At 40.2% G+C, this 18,363-nt stretch overlaps 1 protein-coding gene across 1 annotated transcript; it reads left to right on the top strand.

Annotated features, from left to right (window-relative positions):
• Positions 1–3,693: 3,693 nt before the first annotated feature.
• Positions 3,694–12,196, top strand: PSMD7 (proteasome 26S subunit, non-ATPase 7). The gene is made up of 7 exons (XM_065925667.1): positions 3,694–3,885; positions 5,844–5,935; positions 6,839–6,931; positions 7,627–7,724; positions 8,302–8,382; positions 10,283–10,374; positions 11,271–12,196. The coding sequence occupies exons 1-7, from the start codon at positions 3,812–3,814 to the stop codon at positions 11,707–11,709; spliced, it is 969 nt and encodes a 322-aa protein (XP_065781739.1). The 5' UTR covers positions 3,694–3,811; the 3' UTR covers positions 11,710–12,196.
• The last annotated feature ends 6,167 nt before the right edge of the window (positions 12,197–18,363 follow it).

Genomic DNA, 18,363 nt, shown 5'->3' with positions numbered 1-18,363 from the left:
ATAGCACACTCCAGACTGCACTCACAAGTGAAGGTGTTTATTTTTTTCTGAAGTCAGTCCAGAAAGTCTCGAAGAGGTGACTGCTTCTTCAAATGCATGTGCATGGCTATAGGGAACACAAGGAATCAGGGAAACAGGATACCACCAAAGAAAATGGTGAACTTTCAGCACCCCTGGATGTGTGAACTCCAGCAATGAATACAGCTTAGACTAAAGGTGGCATATCTTCTATCTTTTTCTTCCAAATCTAATAAGATGATAAACAGAGGCTGCAGAGTTCAAAGTATTGCTGCCATGCTCACAGGACTATTATTCCATGTTCTGGACATAACAAAAATAAGAACTCTTTCAAGATACTAAGGTCTCTGGGAGCTATCTCCCTAGATTGAAAGACAAAGGTGAAATGAGTGACAGATTGAACGAGATAGTGGCATAGGAATTTCTAACACTCATCCTCTCCCGGAAACATCAACTGGAACAACCATCCACATGCAAAAATAACTTCACAAGCACTAAGAACGTCAGATAAGGGATTACAGTACCTAATCCAATTTAAAATGGGCAGAGGACCTGAATAGAGATTTTTTTAAAAGACATACAAATGACCAACAGGTACATGAAAAGATGCTCATCACCACTAATCATCAGGGAAATGTAAATCAAAACCATAATGAGCTATCGCCTTACGCCTGTTAGAATGGCTATTATCAAAAAGACAGGATATAAGAAGCATTAGTGAGGACATGAAGGGGAACCCTTGTGTAATCTTGGTGGGAATGTAAATTGATATATCCACTATGTAAAAGAGTATGAAAGTTCCTTAAAAAAAAAAAAAAACAAACTACAAACAGAACACTATATGATCCAGCAACCCCACTTTCAAAGGAAATGAAATTACTATCTCAAAGAGATGTCTGAACCCCCATGTTCAATGTAGCATTATTCACAATGGCCAAGATATGGATACAACCTAAGTGTCAATAAAGAAAATGTGGTGTACATATACTCAGCTGTAAAAAAGAAGGAAATCCTGCCATTTGTGACAAAATGGATGGATCTTGAGGGTATTAATATTAAGTGAAATGTCACATAGAAAGACAAATACTATATGATCTCTCTTATATGCAGAACTGAAAAAACTGGAATCCACAGAAATAGAGTAGAATAGTTAGTTGTTGCCAGTGGCTGGCAGTGGGGGAAATGTGAGTTGTTGGTCAAAGGGTACAAACTCCCAATTATAAAATGGAGAAATGGAGATCTAAGGTACAGTATGGTGACTATAGTTAATAATACTATATTATTATATATTTGAAGTTGCTCTTAAATGTTCTTATCACAAAAAGAAAATGGTAATTATGTGAAATGATGCAAGTGTTAACTAACCTTATTGTGGTAATCATTTTGCAATATAAACATGTATCAAATCATCATATTGGACACCTTATACTTACATGTTACATATCAATTACATCTCAATAAATTTGAGAAATGAACTTAACACTAAAAAAGAAAGACACAGGGGTAAAGGATTAAAAGGCACAAACTATTATTATAAAATAGGCTACAAAACTATACTATACACACAGGGAATATAGCCAATATTTTATATTAACTATAAATGGAGTATAACCTTTATAAATTGCAAATCACTATATCATACACCTGTAACTTATATAATATGCCAACTATATGTCAATAAAAATAAATAAAATTTTAAAAATTACATCTCTTTAAAAAATATACAAAAACAGTTAAAGGAAAATAAAATGTATTACACTTATGCTCTCATCAGAGCCTCTTAAAGTGAAGTCTAGAATTAAATGAACAAAAGAAAGTAGATTTCTTATGTCTTCTTCTACATTCCTCTGGATGAATTTAGCCCCTAGTGGGTAAATCAGTTATTATTTCAAGTCAGTTTCATTAAAAAAGAAAAAGAAAAAAATAGGACATGAAAAATACCTTACTTATGGTTTCAAGCTGTCTTCTTATATCCTTTAAATAATTTAGTCCAAAAATATGCTTCTTTTAGACTTCAATTCTTATGCCTAACCTGACACATAAGAAAAATTAAAATCAACCTTTGATCTTAAAAAATTAAGGGGAAAAACCCTTCCAAGATCTTTTTCTAACAGTTACATGTCTACCCCATGTTGAATAGCATCATATAAAAGATGAAACAAGAACATCTACTTTGAACAAGGCACTAAAAACCTTGTTCTAAACTAAAGCAAGCAAGCTTTAACACATCACACAATGGAGCTGACTTAAATCTGCTTAATTTAAAATTTCTATTATTTAATATCTTAAGAAGTAGCAGCAATTATCTAACAGTCAAATCAAAACCATTAAAAGAAATGAGGAAAATCCAAAACAGTGTTCCCAAAAGTTGGAATAGTACATGAAATGAAAGTGAGAGGCAGGGCCCAGAAAGAATATCAAAAGTTTGCAATCAATTATCCTCCAACTTTAAAAATTAAAAAAGACTATCAAAAGCTTCCTGATTATACTGGAAGAAAGCTAAGGTTCAGAACAAAAGTCTCCTGGTCATTCTTCAGAGAGGTCAGATTCTCTGGTGTTACAGGGAATTTGGAAGATGCTTAAAAACAGGTTGTTATTATTGAGTCGCTGTGTAGTCTCCCATACTTTGCGACCCCATGAACTACACCATCCATTGAATTCTCCAGGCCAGAATACTGGAGTGTTCCCTTCTCCAGGGGATCTTCTCAACCCCAGGGATGGAACCCAGGTCTCCCACATTGCAGGTGATTCTTTACCAACTGAGCCACCAGGGAAGCCCTAGAAACAGGACAAACAATAAATAATTCACGTTGTTGAAGTACTATTTTTGCTTACAGAAACAGCAACTTAAAGTTGACAGAAAACTAGACTTGTATGGATTTTAAATTTGCCTCCTTCCGGAAATAAGCGTAAACCTTCTTTTCCTACGTTTCCTCTTTTAGTCTTTTTTCTCTTTTCCAGCTAAATATGAAAACGTATTCCCTTACGGCTTTCCAGTTTTTTCGTCAATCTTTTTATAAGTTTTCATTCTTATAGCTCTTGTTAAATGGTAAGTAATATAAAGACAGATGGGAAAACATAGCCAGGTTGACTATTTGCTAAGAGTCCACAGCAAAGATTAAGAGGAAATTCTCCGACAATAAAATAATAATGAGATAAATTACCAAGCCTATTTTAAGGGAATGCCCTAATGCTAGAAATTCAAAGCTAGTTCCTCTAAGAAGCGCCTTTTAAGGACAAGGCGGGTGTGCTGCAGTCCATTGGGTCGCAAAGAGTCGCACACGACATAGCGGCTGAATAATAACAACCTCTAAGAAATTCTGGAGGATTTTGACTAGAATTGAAAGTGAACATTTTCTGAATGATGGAAACACTACTATTTACATTTTTTTCCTCAGCATTTTCTCCAGTCTTCGGGTGGGGGAGGGGAGGAGAGCTAAAAAGATTCTGAGGTGAAAAGTCACAGAAGTGACACTACAGGGCAAACACCGGGAGGTCAACCTTTTTCAGTCTCTAGTGAGCTGTTAGCTTTCATGACCTGGGAAATTCTTAGCCTGTCACCCGAGCCAGGTCCCGCCTTCCCCAGCACTTCCCCTCCTCAAGGCTGGAGCAGAACGGACACTACCAGCCCGACGCGCGGGGCACTCTGGGAGCGGAAGAAGGAGTCGCGCGGCGGCGGCTCAGCCGGAAGAGGAGGAGCCAGGCCTGGAGGATAGCCGAGAGTTACTGCCGCTCCGGCTGCCGGTGTTTGCGGGTCGCGGGGAGCAGGGCCTGGTGGGCGGGGTGTGTCGCGATGCCGGAGCTGGCGGTGCAGAAGGTGGTGGTCCACCCCCTGGTGCTGCTCAGTGTGGTGGATCATTTCAATCGGTGAGCGGGCGGCACGGGGCGGCCTACCGGGGCCGGTGGCGCCGCCGCTGCTGAGTCATGGGCGCGCTGGGTACGGCGCGGCGGCCGCGGGGGTGCTGACGCACCGGGGGTGGCCTTGAGTCGCCGAGGGGCCCAGATTAAGTCCATTCATGAAGCCCAAGTTACCCGGAGTCTTCTGCCCAGCAGGCACTCCCGGGAACTGAGCTGATCATTCCCTTTACCCACTCCGTACGATGCCAGAGTATGGGGAGCAGGTTTCATTTGATCCTTATCTCCAGTCCTCCTGCCCCTCTATCGCCCCGTCCGTCCCTTTTCGCCTAAGAGACTCGGTGTCTGGTAGGAAAGCCCTTCAGACTCGAGCCTTTTGGCTCTGAAGGCTGTCACCGAAAGTCTGGTCCCGAAGGGCTCCCTGCCAAGAACTGTGCTTTTAACTTGTGGAAGTTTCAGGAGTGGGAATCTGGTTTGACGATAGCTTAAAACGTAGCTATATTAAGTCTTAAAGTCAAGTTTTTCTTCTAAAAATGAGACCAGTTGGAGATGTAGGCATTAATGAATAAGAAAACATCCCACAGATGTTTCTTCTGCCTTCGCTTGCTTGTTTTCGAGCTCTTCTTCTCGCGGGACCTGTTACACGTGTTCATAAGTTTTACAGTAGTTACTTGAATTGGAAAGTTGTAAGACACAGTTGGGAGCATCTGCTATAAAGTCACTGTTGCTAAGTGCCCGTTCTCTTGCTTTGTACAACTCCCAATTCAACCAGAGCCAAAACCAAACTCAAAGACTCCTGTGAGGTTAGAGTCCTCAGGTTAGTTCCATTTCTTTGTAGGACCCTTAGCCTAACAAGATACGTGAGCTTTTCCACTGTACAATTACTGTTTTTCTCCCATAGGATACTAGAAGTGCTAAGAAGGCAGGCATCATTTCAGTTCTGTTCAGTCAATTAAACAAACATTTTTAAGGGGCATAGTGAAGGCAGACACTGCAAGCTGCTGTATCAGACAATTGCAGGGTTTTCTGAAAAACAAGTGCATTTTTGTAGATGAGAAGAAAAACCCATGTGTGGAAATTTCCTTTGAACTTAGATTTCTCCAAAAAATCAGAATGCAGAATACCTAATTCCGATCCAAGCCCTAGACATAGTAAGCATTTATAAGTTTGCCAAATCATGTGTTGAGATAAGTACAGTTCAATCGGTGTGAACCACCAACTGTTAAGAAATTGTGGTTCATTTCACAATGACTTTTGTCTGTCCTTTGAACATAGAATTGTTTGTTATGTCACATTTGTTAGTGGTTAAAGGAGAATTCTTCATAAAGACCAATGAAATAAGTGAAACACTTGTCGTTCCCTAGCACAAAATTACTAAGGGGGTTTGATTTGGAGATAGAAATTCTCAGGTAGTTTTTCTCGTTCACTGAGCCCTCCTCCCAGTTGATTAGTCACCAGCTCAGTTCCAACTTGTGCCTAACTTAGCCGTTTAGAGAGATGACCAATGACATACACACACTCCTGGTTCAGAACAATTCTCTCAGCCCCCAGATAACACAAAGAATTGTGTACGCCATCTAGTTGGGCTTGTTTCAGAGAAGAGTTCGCAAGCTGGACCGTAGCACTGGTTCAACTTTAGCATCTTTATCCCTGAAAAGGTTGGAGGCTAGAGAAGATAGAGAAAGTTTAAGAAAGAAAGGTAAGCTCTTATCAAAATAAAAAGTTAAATGTGTTTTCAAACACCAACCAGATAACATTTAAAACTGTAAGATCTGGGGAGTTTTCACTTTCTCCATTTTAAATTTCTATAAGGTTTGAGGGTTGTTTGTTTGTTTTAAGACTAACTACATTTGTTTAGTGGGGTCAGTTCCCAGCTAAGCTGAATTGTATCGGTGCATTGGTATTTCGTGTTAGGTATCTTCTTGTTGAGTCTGTGCCTATCCAGATTGATCTTTTGTTTTCTCATTCAGAATAGGCAAGGTTGGAAACCAAAAACGTGTTGTTGGTGTGCTTTTGGGGTCGTGGCAAAAGAAAGTACTCGATGTATCCAACAGTTTTGCAGGTAAAAGAAAAATCTGTCCATTATACCTCAGTTTTTTTTTTTTAATAAATAGACAAATTTTACATTTTCTGAGTATGATTAAAATGTCAGTTAACTTTTAAAAAAAAAAGAAAGTTTTGTGGTCTCCATTTTTTTTTACTGCAACCAAGCAATTCTATTTCAGAATTGCTTAAGTAGAACAGGGAGGCTAAAGGCTACACACAGAAGTAGATAGTAAATATTTTTAAGTATTTTCAGGCCATATGGTCTCCATTGCAACTGCTTAGCTCTGCTAATGTAGCAGGAAAGCAACTAAAAACAGTATGTAGACAAACTAATAGCCATATTGCATAAAACTATTAAAATAGGCAGTGGGTATAGTTTGTTAACCCCTGCACTAAACTATTAACCGTGGTTATGGGTAGGCAAGGGGGAGATAAAAACCTTCTTTTCACTCTGTTTTGTGAATGTTCAGAAGAATGTATCTGTGTATTTTATGTTTAAAGCAACAATAATGAACAACAAAATATTTCATTGGCATAGCTACTAGACTAGAGGTCACTAACTCCAGTGTCTAAAAGGATCAGGCAGTAATGTAATTTGCCCAACAGAAATATTAGGAAATGATGGAGCTTTTAGCAAACTGAAGAACATGTATCCTTTTCAATGGAGGTGACCTCTGTATGGCTATAGCCAGTTATTGCCAGGTCTTCCAATTTTTCAAGAGACCCTGGAGGTCTAGATTTGTATGTGAAATCTTCCAGTTTTTAATAAAAACAACTCAAAAATACTTTTAATACTGTATTGGACAAGCTAAAGACATGGGTCAAATCTGGCCTAGAGGTCCCCAGTTGTGGTATGTGCCCTTAGAGTTCTATCTAGCACCCTAAACTGTTTTTTGGGGGTTTTTTCCCTCCTCTCTAGTTCCTTTTGATGAAGACGACAAAGATGATTCTGTCTGGTTTTTAGACCATGATTACTTGGAAAACATGTATGGAATGTTTAAGAAGGTCAACGGTAGGTGGCATTGTAGCACGGGTATATGTGTGTGAGGGGTGGTATGTAAATGTACCTGTGTGTCCCTAAATGCCTTTTATAAGTATTCACTTTTGTTTGTCTAATGTCAAAGACCCTTTCACTTAGCTAGACTAAAGTAAGGCCAACCGTAGTAGACAAATGAGGTAGAATAAATGAGAAACTGGAGTAGCAATTTAAGGCCAGCTAGACCACCTAGGTTTCAGGGGAGAGATAGCCCTCTGCAGCAGAAAAGCAAAAAGTTACCAAATAAAATCCACATACCTCTAGAGCTTTAGTGCCACCAAGGTAAATATCTCTTTCAAGTGTATCATTTTCATTTCATTACAGCAGCCACATTGCTCTGGAAATGTTTATTCCCACAGCACTCACTGTTGTAATCTATGTGAGATGAACTTGCATTTGTTTATATATTCCCTTGGAATTGTTTTCTAGTTGCTTCATGTATGACTGGTTTCCTAAACTAGTCTGAGATATAGCTATCTCTAGATTTCTCCTGCTGTTTATTTTCAGAGATTCCTGCTTTTGAATTTAAGATTTCATAAGCATGTCAAGGTTTGGATGTCTGGAATTTTTGAAAAGGTAGAGAACATAACTACTGAAGTTCTTACCCTTTTTGAGGGAAATATATAGATCTTTATGTAACAGTTGAAAGCCATTATTTTTTTCCTTCACAGCCAGAGAAAGAATAGTTGGGTGGTACCACACAGGCCCTAAACTACACAAGAATGACATCGCCATCAATGAACTCATGAAAAGATACTGCCCTAACTCAGTAAGTACATTTTATCTTTAAAACCCTTGACCGATAATTGTTTGCCAAAAACAAGAAAAAGAGCCTCCTAGTGGATAGTGAATCATTTCACCACTTTTTCTCTATAAACTTGTGTTAATTTGCAGTGCTTTTTGTAGTATACAGTAACCCAATGTATTTAGTAAATTAAACATCTGCTCAGTGCTAAGTATGTAAGCTACCTTCCTTAATCCTCTCAACTGTATGGGATTGTTATCCTTTTTACAAATGAGAAAATTGAGGTTCAGAATGGTTAGTAAGGTCTTCTGAGGGTGCAGCTGGGATTAAAATGCTGTCTGTCTTGACTCTTAATTTCCTTCTGCTTGATTCCTTCCTCACTGTCTACCTTTCACCTTGTTAATGGATGGGGTTGAAGAGCAGAGCAAATGATAAGAAATTTGAAATGTAAAGTCTTTTTTTTTTTTTTTTTCCTTCTGAAAATTCTGGCTCATCTGGTTAAATGAATGAAAAAGCTTCAGTAATCATTTTTCAGAATGGCTGCAGTTATTCCCTATGTGCTTAGTACAAGGTGGTTTGCTAAGATGTGTTTTTCTGCCAGGTATTGGTCATCATTGATGTGAAGCCAAAGGACCTGGGACTGCCCACAGAAGCATATATTTCGGTGGAAGAAGTTCATGATGTAAGTCATCTTGTTATGAACCTGTTTAGAATTGCTACTTTTAGGGCCATTGGGTTTTTCCCCCATTTCAAGTCAACAAATACTTTATAACAAAAGGTTATTGATTTCTGTCAACAGTTTGATATTAATGTTTTTCCCCCCTTGAGTGTTTGAGTCACCAAATTTTAGAAATGGAGGGGACCATAGAAATCTAAAATCTCCTTTTACAAATGAAATTGAGACCAAAGTAGTCAAATTATCACCCAGAGATGTTCTCAGCAGAGTAAATGCAGAGCCTGGTGAGCTTGATCTTAATCTAGTCCCATTTCCACTGTTGGCCCACCTCTGACGGTCTTCTCCTGGAAGTTACTAGGTTTTCAAATAGAGTAAGTCAGAACTGCCTGGAGCTAGATGGCAAAACCCATCTGTACAATTTGACACCTATATAGTTGGCTCCATTGTATTCAGTACCTGCTGTGTGGTCTTGCTAGCTTGTGCCTTGGGTATGGACAGGATAAGCTGCCAAAATAGCTTTTCTCTATTTCCAGGAAACAGAATTGAATGCAGATTCTAGGATAAGATTTGTTGTGAAACTATGTGAGTTTTGTTTTGAGCATAAAGTATTTGCACTTAGGGTATACAAAGAGCTCAATCTTGAATTTCCAAAGTCAGAAGTCGGAGAGGTAGAGTAAATATTGTCTTTCTTCTTATAGTTACCCAATTTTAAAATCTGGAAAAGGCTTTTTAACTTAGCTTCCTGCAAATGTTCCTTGCTCTGAGCTCTGTGCCCCTGTTTCTCTTTGCCTTACTGCTAGAGAACTTAGATCCAAATCTGTTGCCTAATTGCAGTAAAGCTTTCATCCCTGGTCTTGATACAGTTGTTACAAGTTAAATTTTACCTTGCCTCTTTCAAAAAGGAGTTTGTGGCTGCTTGCACACACACATGCATATGCATCACACACACACACACACACACACACACCCCCAATGAAACAGGATTTTTTAATAGAAGATAGAGGGGATGTAAGGGTCATATTATAAGATGAAGCCAGGGAAAAATCAGTACCTGAAAAGACATGCCATGAAGTCCTAGACAGGTGTTGGAAGGCTTTGACCATTCTAGCATACTAAGCCAAGAGGAAAATGTCATTTTCAGGATTCACACTATCCTGGATAAAATAACAACTGATGTTTATACCACTTAGTGTAAGTGAAGTGACTTTCCCAAGATCTCACAGCTCCCTTAGCACACACACGGCAGAGCCAGGCTTTGCATCTAAGCCATCTGCCTACAGCCTGTGCACGCACTGCAATGCACTCCTGCTTGCAAACAATTCACAGCCTTCACAGGAGATGCACTGCCTCTTCTGGCACTGGATCTGAGAAAAGTTCCACCTGAGTCCCGTCAAGAAATCAGTAGGTAATACAGCAAACCACATCTACTAATGGGTTCCTTGATTAATTCAGGCCACCAGAAAATCGGTGATTCTCACCACGTTATTTGGTGCACTGATCATTTGACCCAATGGACGGTAGATGGTTCAAAGTTATATTCTCTAACATAAACTTGTCTCAGGCACAGTGTTCAGAATATGGCCTATTTTAGATTGAATTGTGACAAACCTTAAAATTTAGCCGAATTGAGAATTCTCTGAATGTCCATCTCTACTAAAGACAAGATAATACCAAGATTTTCCTCAGAAATAAGCTAAGGATGATGCCCCAGTACACCTAAACCCTGAGTAGGACTGCTGTGACAGCTTTCGAAGCAAACTTTATCCACCCTTGCCACAGAAAACCCAGTAATAACATCCCTCAAGTGATCTGACTTAAAGCATAAGAATCAAGGTGTGAAAAGAAACAAGTGCTAGTTTGTTCATTTGTTGTAAGTAAATAACTATAATTAAGTCTCCTCTCTCAGGATGGAACTCCAACCTCAAAAACATTTGAGCACGTGACCAGTGAAATTGGAGCCGAGGAAGCCGAGGAAGTCGGAGTTGAACACTTGTTACGGTGAGACTTTAGGATGGCATCAGAAGCTGCCCAAGAGGCTGCTTAGTGTAAGGAAAAGACCCATATCAAGAGTCCAGAGACCTGGGCTGTAGTCCTGGATCCTCTATGAAGTGTCCTGAGGTAGGATTTATGACTCTGCATAGCGCATCTTGTCTGGAAGCTATAATGCTGGCTGTGACAGGAACAGATGCATGTTAAAAGCAAGTGTGTGTTCTTTAAGTGTACCTCCTTTTCAATGAATGTAGCTAGCCAGTTTTCTGCAGAGAATCTGCATCATGGCCTTTTACACTGTAGGGGACTTCCTTAGTAGTCCAGTGGCTAAGACTCCACACTCACAATGCAGGGGGCCCGAATTTGATCCCTGCTCAGATAACTAGATCCTACATGCTGCAACTAAAGATCCAGAGTGCCACAATTAAGACCCGGCGTGGCCAAATTAAAAAAAAAAAAAAAAAAACTTACAGAACCCTGACTTATTTGAAAGGTCATAGATTTTCTCAATAAGATTCGTTTCAGTTCAGAAAGTCAGTACTGATTGATTTAAAAGCATCTCAAAACATCAGATGCAAGTGAAAAGAATGCTACCCTCTTTAGGAAAAAGAGAAATTGAAGTAGAGGGGGATTTTTTTTAATTTTTAGTGAACATGATTTCATTTTAGCTCTCTCTTTTCTTTTGAAAGATGTCCTGTGATGAGAAAGATAAAACATATGCTTCCAAGTGAAAACAAGTTTAAGGCACTTTATACTCAAATCTCTATCAAACGGAGAAGTAACATTTTTGCTTTAGAAAACTTGCCCCTCCTCACAAACTGAGTTATTCCCTTAGAATGTGAAAATCTGTGTGATGGTATAGGACACTGATGGATACCTTTGCTCTTTCTTGCGGGTTCCTACAGAGACATCAAAGACACTACAGTGGGCACTCTTTCCCAGCGGATCACAAACCAGGTCCATGGTCTGAAGGGACTCAACTCCAAGCTCCTGGACATCAGGGGCTACCTGGAGAAGGTGGCCACTGGCAAGCTGCCCATCAACCACCAGATCATCTACCAGCTGCAGGATGTCTTCAACCTGCTGCCAGATGTCAGCCTGCAGGAATTTGTCAAGGCCTTTTACCTGAAGACCAACGATCAGATGGTGGTGGTATATTTGGCCTCACTGATCCGTTCTGTGGTCGCCTTGCACAACCTCATCAACAACAAGATTGCCAACCGGGACGCAGAAAAGAAAGAAGGGCAAGAAAAGGAAGACAGCAAAAAGGATAGAAAAGACGACAAAGAGAAAGAGAAGGAAAAGAGTGATGTAAAGAAAGAAGAGAAAAAGGAGAAAAAATAAAACATGTAGCTTTTTAATTTGTAAATTAAAATCTTGTAAACTAACTCATTGTGCCACCAGAGGGTTCTTTAAAGTGCTTGTTAAAAAGTTGTATTGATGAAAGCTCTCTGGATGGAGGGACTGATCTCGAACCTAAACTGCAGCTTCGGCTACTGTGCGTGGGGAGGTGATAGCTCAGGTTTCAGACTGTGTGAGAAAGTGAAGAGAAGTAAGCGTGCTCCCCCTTCCTTTATCTGTGAGACCAGGAGTTGAATTTTTCCCGTCTCAAGAGACTCTTGGGGTCTGTTTCTGGCAGTCTGCAAAATTGCAGAATGGAATGCATGAATTCCGTAAGTGCTCTGCCTTGGAACACTTTGAGGTCTGACCCTCAGGACTCTGAGAATACTGCCCCACGGGACTTCTCAGACCCGTAGCTCTGGCATTCTCGGGGCTTGGGATCAAGATATTGTTTACCTTCAAAGACACAATTAAATGGCTTGGTTTTTAAGTCTGTGTTCTGGTCGTTTTTAACTCTGGGAGTGGTGATCCATTGTTTTCAGAAGCAACAGACAGTTTTTAATTGACAGTTTTTAATCCTTGAAGCTGCCTGAAAGAATTATTTTAGACTGGATCCTTTATGAAAAAAGAGAATCTCATTCCTTTAAAAATAGAGCTGTAATAAGAGTTCCCAACTGAGCCCAGAAGACCTAGGTCATAGTTCATACCTCAGATTCCTCACTGGTGAAGTCCCTAGAGCAGTCTTTCTTAAGTTTTCATAAGGGACACATTTACTTACTATTGCAGTAGGTACATTAAAGAACAAGGTCAGTGGGATGGAACAAAGCTTCCCAAAGTAAATAAAGGTACTTAATCATTTGACTTAATAGCTGTCACTTGGATACTAACTTCCTTTTTTGAGTAGTTGGAACCTCTCTAAGAGTTCTCTAATGTACTACATGGACTATCAGTGCTCAACTATTTAAGATTACAATAGAATAGCACTAAGATGAAGTTAGTGGACTCTCATAAACCACTTCTTAATGGCTACAATGCCTCAAAGTTGCCAGAAGCATCCATTTTTAATCGACAGACCTGCCTGCCAAAGAACAAGTTAGTTGAAATTTGGGGGTTGATTTTTACCTGACAGAAATAGAACTACCCACGTCAGTGGTCACTTCAAAGTTCATTAAGATGCTGAGATAAAAAGAAATAGCAAAGGGAAAAAAACTAGAGAAGTTATTTGTCTGTTGTGGCAGTCAAACGTCAGATGGTGGTTCCCAGTACATCTAAGTAAAAGAAATTTGAAATACATAGTTCAAAGCTTGCGATGATGCATTTAAAATGACAAGACTGTGTTAAAGTTTTTGAGATTTTGTTGCCATGTTTAGAAGAGACTGGTGTGAGAAAGGGAACATTTCTTCAGGGTAGGCAGCAAAGATCAGAGATGCCAGGGGCAAGGAGAAAGTTATCCCAAAGAGAATCCTTTATGTAGGGTGGGGGTGGGGTGGGGGCAACTCAAGACTACACAGGATCAGATCCACCTTTAGAAGAATGATCATTTAAAAAGCTTTCCCAGGGTCTAATAGGACAATGCCACCAGCTTTTAAGTTTGTCACTGTTTGATAAATTGGAATGTCTACTGAACGTGTAAGAACATGGGAATATCCAGGCCTTGTTATATTTAACAGCTGGACCTGCATATGGACAAAATTGACTTTTACCTTACTAACAGGATCTTCAATTCCTTCTTCTAACAAAAAGTGTCTGTAGCCTCTAGAGTCATGTAGGCTCATTTTCTCAGGCAAAATTGCTGCCATCCTACGTAAGAGGGTGAGCTTTATAAGACTTGATGAAGGCTTGCTTATATAAATAGCAGCTGATTTGACTGCAAAACACATGGCCCTCACCTAAAATAAAGTCATGTGTTCACACAGCTTAGCAGTCTCAAGGTGAGATTTCTAAACTACTTTTGTTGTTCTTTGAACACTGAAAAAGTATCCTGGGTAAAGTCTGATACCATTTTCAGACTTCATATCTAGAGTTGTGACATTTCCCTCCTTCCATTTTGAAAGGTTTCACGACAGTTCAGGCTGCTCCAGCTACACACATTACGGACAGGATAGCATTGACTTCTTACTGGTATTCTGTTTTATAACTAAGATCTGAAAGAGTCCCAAACTTACAGGTCAGTTATCCTTAGTGAAAAGATAAAAACTGTCAGGGTGGAACAACGGCTTTGAGTCCACTAATTAGTTCAGTGTTCTTTCATTTTTCACAGATCATCAATCACCAAAGGGGAAAAAAGGAAGTAATATTCACTGAGGGACTACCATAGTGTTTTCTCCAATGCTCATGATGCAGTCAACCTTTCCAGTGGGAATTAACAATCCCAGAATCTTACTCTAGTTTCTGGAGGACTCTCCAGCTCTGAGAACTTAATCATATACAATTACCTTCACTTCAGATAAAAGACTTACTAACACACATTCTCATAAAAGAATGTTAGATCCTATTCAACTTGGAAGTCATGAACAGGACTTTCCTTCTACTATTTTCTACAAAAAATATCTATGAAGCAGAAAGCCTTAAGAATGAATTTGGGTTCTTTGTTACGCTAAAACATGCTGATGACTTCATGTGCCCCTGTCACAGGAAATAGGAAGGCTATCTGGGACATGCTGGAAAAGCAGAGAAGCATCTGCTACAAGAGAAGATCTCTACAACTTCCCTACGCAAATTCATTCCAAATTATACATAATACAAGAAAGTGCTGATTTCCATATCTTTGCCTTTCAACTCTTGGCATTTCTCTTTTGCTTGGAAACCACACAGAATTCATATCTTTCAAAAAAAACAACAACAACAAGAAAAAACCAGTGGCTATTCTTGTTGGAGGAGTGGGTAGAAAATGACTCCAGAAGTAGGGAAATGAAGTAGAAAAAGAAAATAGAGGAAACTGTTAGTGTGTTTCCAAGGCCTAACTCAAGAGAAAGCTTCCTCTAAGCGTCCCTCTTTGGAGCCAATCTGTACTTCAACACTAGATGGCACCATTGACTAATTTCATCTCAACAAGAGACACATTGGTTCACATTCCAGTTCAGCATGGAATTGGGAACCTTCCCCAAAGTTGCTTCCCACCACTTCTGCTTTTGGCTGCAACCATCTAGGCTAGGCTTTGAAGGAATCTGGAGAGCATCTTGCTGCAAAAAACTGGGTCAAGTTGCCACACCTTCACCCCTGCTGTACTCTGTGATAAATAGATAAAGTTTTCTCTGCCCTTCAGATAGTTCATGCTTTGATTTTCCTCACTACTGATACCACTCCTGGTTTCTTTAAGGACCATTTCCAATGAAGGGCTGATAAATGTGTAACAGCCAGGTCTTTAAAAAAGAGGAGGAAGGGTATTGATTTGTGGCCTTTGCCAATTTCCCTGGTGTAAATACTCCCAACACAGCTGATTTCAAAGCCAACATGAGTTGGGAAAAGATGCACGTTAGCACAGCATTACATAGTATTACCCAAATATGGATACAATAGAAACGAATAGCCTCAAGAACACAGATGATAGTAAACTGTAGTAAAATCATTAAGCTACAGTGCATAGTGAGCATTTATTACCCATTTTCAGATATCATTTATTTCTTTGTAAATTTATACAATTTACCTATTGCATTAGAATCTCTGGGAATGTGTTTTTAAGAAATCGGTAGTTTCTGCATATATGCAAGTTAGCCAATTGATTTAATGTAGATAAAACTACTAATTTTTTGCCTTACCATCAGCACTCTGTGGATCAGTCCTTTCCCAGGTTAAGATCTCTTCTCATACATATGTGTCTATTTCAGTCCATGAAGCATCGTCCTTCTCTGCAACATAGCACCAGTATCTACCTCTATCTACATGCTACAGCTAGTGTCTGATCAGTGATAATCGGGCTAAACTTTAAACCAAAATAACCAACCAACAGCCTCAGTTCATCTATTATCCCCTCTGCCCCATTTTCAACCCTGGCTTTATCCCCTCAGCAGATAAGACTCTGGGACTGTATCCTACACTTGAAAGTTGCTAAGAGAGTAGAACTTAAAAGTTCTCACCACAACACAGACTTAAATGGTCGCAACAACAACAAAATGGGAACTCTGAGGTGATGTGTGTCAACGAACCTCACTGTGGTAATCATTTTACGACATGTACATGAATCATCACATTGTACACCTTAAACTACACACACATGTCAATTATATCTCAATAAAGCTGGGGAAAAATATACTTAACCTGGGGCTTCCTGTACCTCAAGGCAGACAGCTGATGCCTCATGGATCTGTGCCCTTGTTCAAGAGTAGGGATGGGATAAAAGCAAAAGTTGAATGCATGAGCTACTCCTCCCCCACCCCATACGACCCATATTTTAACCAACGTGAACCAATCACAAGAGTTGGCAAACAACCATGACTATAAAAACCAAAGTTCAAGGATGAAATGCATTCCATCCCAGGAGAAAAGAATGCTTCTATACCCACAACTCACCAAGGCCCAGATGCTCATGAGGGAGGCATCACTGAGGTGGGAGATGTGCCCCTTGAACCAACCCCAGTGGGAGTCCTGGAACAGCGGAACCTGTCCTCCAGGCGTATTCACCGCTGTACTGGCATAGTCTACCCTACTGCTCACCCTGTAATTATACAAAAAACGGACCCAAAATTGTCCCTGAGAGTCTGGACAAGACTTGTGCCGACTCTTGCCCAAATAAGAATGAATGACAACCCAAGACAGGGCACCATTGCAGGCTTGGCCAGACCCAAGGCCTCTGAGGTCATCGGTGCCACCTGGGCAGTGATGTCAGGCCGTGGACTCAGGGTGGGGATTGAAAGGACTCCCACTTCCCAGTATTTTCTTTCCCCAAGAAAAGGAAGGAGAGTGATGCTGGTACCTTTCTGCCTTTATTCCTGATTAGGATGATTGTTTTTGAACTACATGCCAAGGCTCTCTCATTATTAAAAATCATGGCCATGGACTTCCCTGGTCCAGTGATTGGGACTCCCCACTGCCACTGTAGGGGGTACAGATTCAATCCCTGGTTAGGGAACTAAGATCCATACATGCTGTGCGGCACAGCCAAAAAAGAAAAGAAAAAAATCATGGCCACATTCAGGACCTGGGACGTGGAAGACATGCAAATCCAAGACCATTTCACCGAGCTAGGACAGTGTATTAGTTATCTACTGCTGCATAACGAACTACCATAGACTTTAGTGGCTGAAAACAACACACATTAGTTCTCACAGTTTCTGTCAGGAGCCCAGGCACAGCCTAGCTGGGTCTGCTGCTCACCGACACTCACAGGTGGCAATCAAGGAGTCGGCAGCGCTGCTGCTGTTTCAGGGTTCCAGGAGTATGTGGCTGTTGGCAGGATTTAGATCCTCACAGGCTGTCGGACGAGGGCCTCGGTTCCTCGCTGGCTATTGACACGAAGAGGCCCTCGGTCCCTTGCCATGTGGGCCTCCCTACCACGGCAGTTTGCTTTATCCAAGTACACAAGTCAAGGGAATTGCCTGGTGGTCCAGCGGCTAAGACTCCCAAAGCAGGGGGCTTGGGATCAATCCCTGGTCGGGGAACTAGATCCCGCATGCCGCAACTAAAGATCCTGCACGCTGCAACAAAGATTGAAGATACTGCGTGTCGCAACTAACACCCAGCACAGTCAAATAAGTAAATAAATACACACATACCTTTTTTTAAAAAAGAAAAGTACACAAGCCAAGAAGGCAATGGAGAGTCAGTAAACAAGAAGCAGGTCCCAGTCTCTGGTAATTTAATCACAGAAGAGAGAGCCCAGCACCTTTGCAAGATTCTGTTCGAGCAAGCATCACCCTCAATGGTGAAAAATTGAAAGCATTTCCCCTGAAATCAGGAACAAGACAAGGATGCCCACTCTCACCACTACTATTCAACATAGTGTTGGAAGTTTTGGTCACAGCAATCAGAGCAGAAAAAGACGTAAAAGGAATCCAGATAGGAAAAGAAGAAGTGAAACTCTCGCTGTTTGCAGATGACATGATCCTCTACATAGAAAACCCTAAAGACTCTTCCAGAAAATTACTAAAGCTAATCAATGAATATAGTAAAGTTGCAGGATATAAAATTAACACACAGAAATCCCTTGCATTCCTATATACTAACAATGAAAAAACAGAAAGAGAAATTAAGGAAACAATACCATTCACCATTGCAACAAAAAGAATAAAATACTTAGGAGTATATCTACCTAAAGAAACAAAAGACCTATACACAGAAAACTATAAAACATTGATGAAAGAAATCAAAGAGGACACAAACAGATGGAGAAACATACCGTGTTCATGGATTGGAAGAATCAATATTGTCAAAATGGCTATTCTACCCAAAGCAATCTATAGATTCAATGCAATCCCTATCAAGCTACCAACGGTATTTTTCACAGAACTAGAACAAATAATTTCACAATTTGTATGGAAATACAAAAGACCTCGAATAGCCAAAGTAATCTTGAGAAAGAAGAATGGAACTGGAGGAATCAACCTGCCTGACTTCAGACTCTACTACAAAGCCACAGTCATCAAGACAGTATGGTACTGGCACAAAGACAGAAATATAGATCAATGGAACAGAATAGAAAGCCCAGAGATAAATCCACGA

Source organism: Muntiacus reevesi, chromosome 2, assembly GCF_963930625.1.
Source record: "Muntiacus reevesi chromosome 2, mMunRee1.1, whole genome shotgun sequence".
Lineage (NCBI taxonomy): Eukaryota > Metazoa > Chordata > Mammalia > Artiodactyla > Cervidae > Muntiacus > Muntiacus reevesi.
This window is presented reverse-complemented; position numbering and strand designations above follow the sequence as displayed.

What these genes read in the sequence shown, in the direction of transcription:
- PSMD7 (XM_065925667.1), top strand. Translation starts at nt 3,812, where the DNA reads ATGCCGGAGCTGGCGGTGCAGAAGGTGGTGGTCCACCCCCTGGTGCTG. An exon ending in TGTATCCAACAGTTTTGCAG is followed by an intron (nt 5,936 to 6,838) that starts GTAAAAGAAAAA and finishes CCTCCTCTCTAG; the next exon opens with TTCCTTTTGATGAAGACGAC. An exon ending in CGGTGGAAGAAGTTCATGAT is followed by an intron (nt 8,383 to 10,282) that starts GTAAGTCATCTT and finishes CTCCTCTCTCAG; the next exon opens with GATGGAACTCCAACCTCAAA.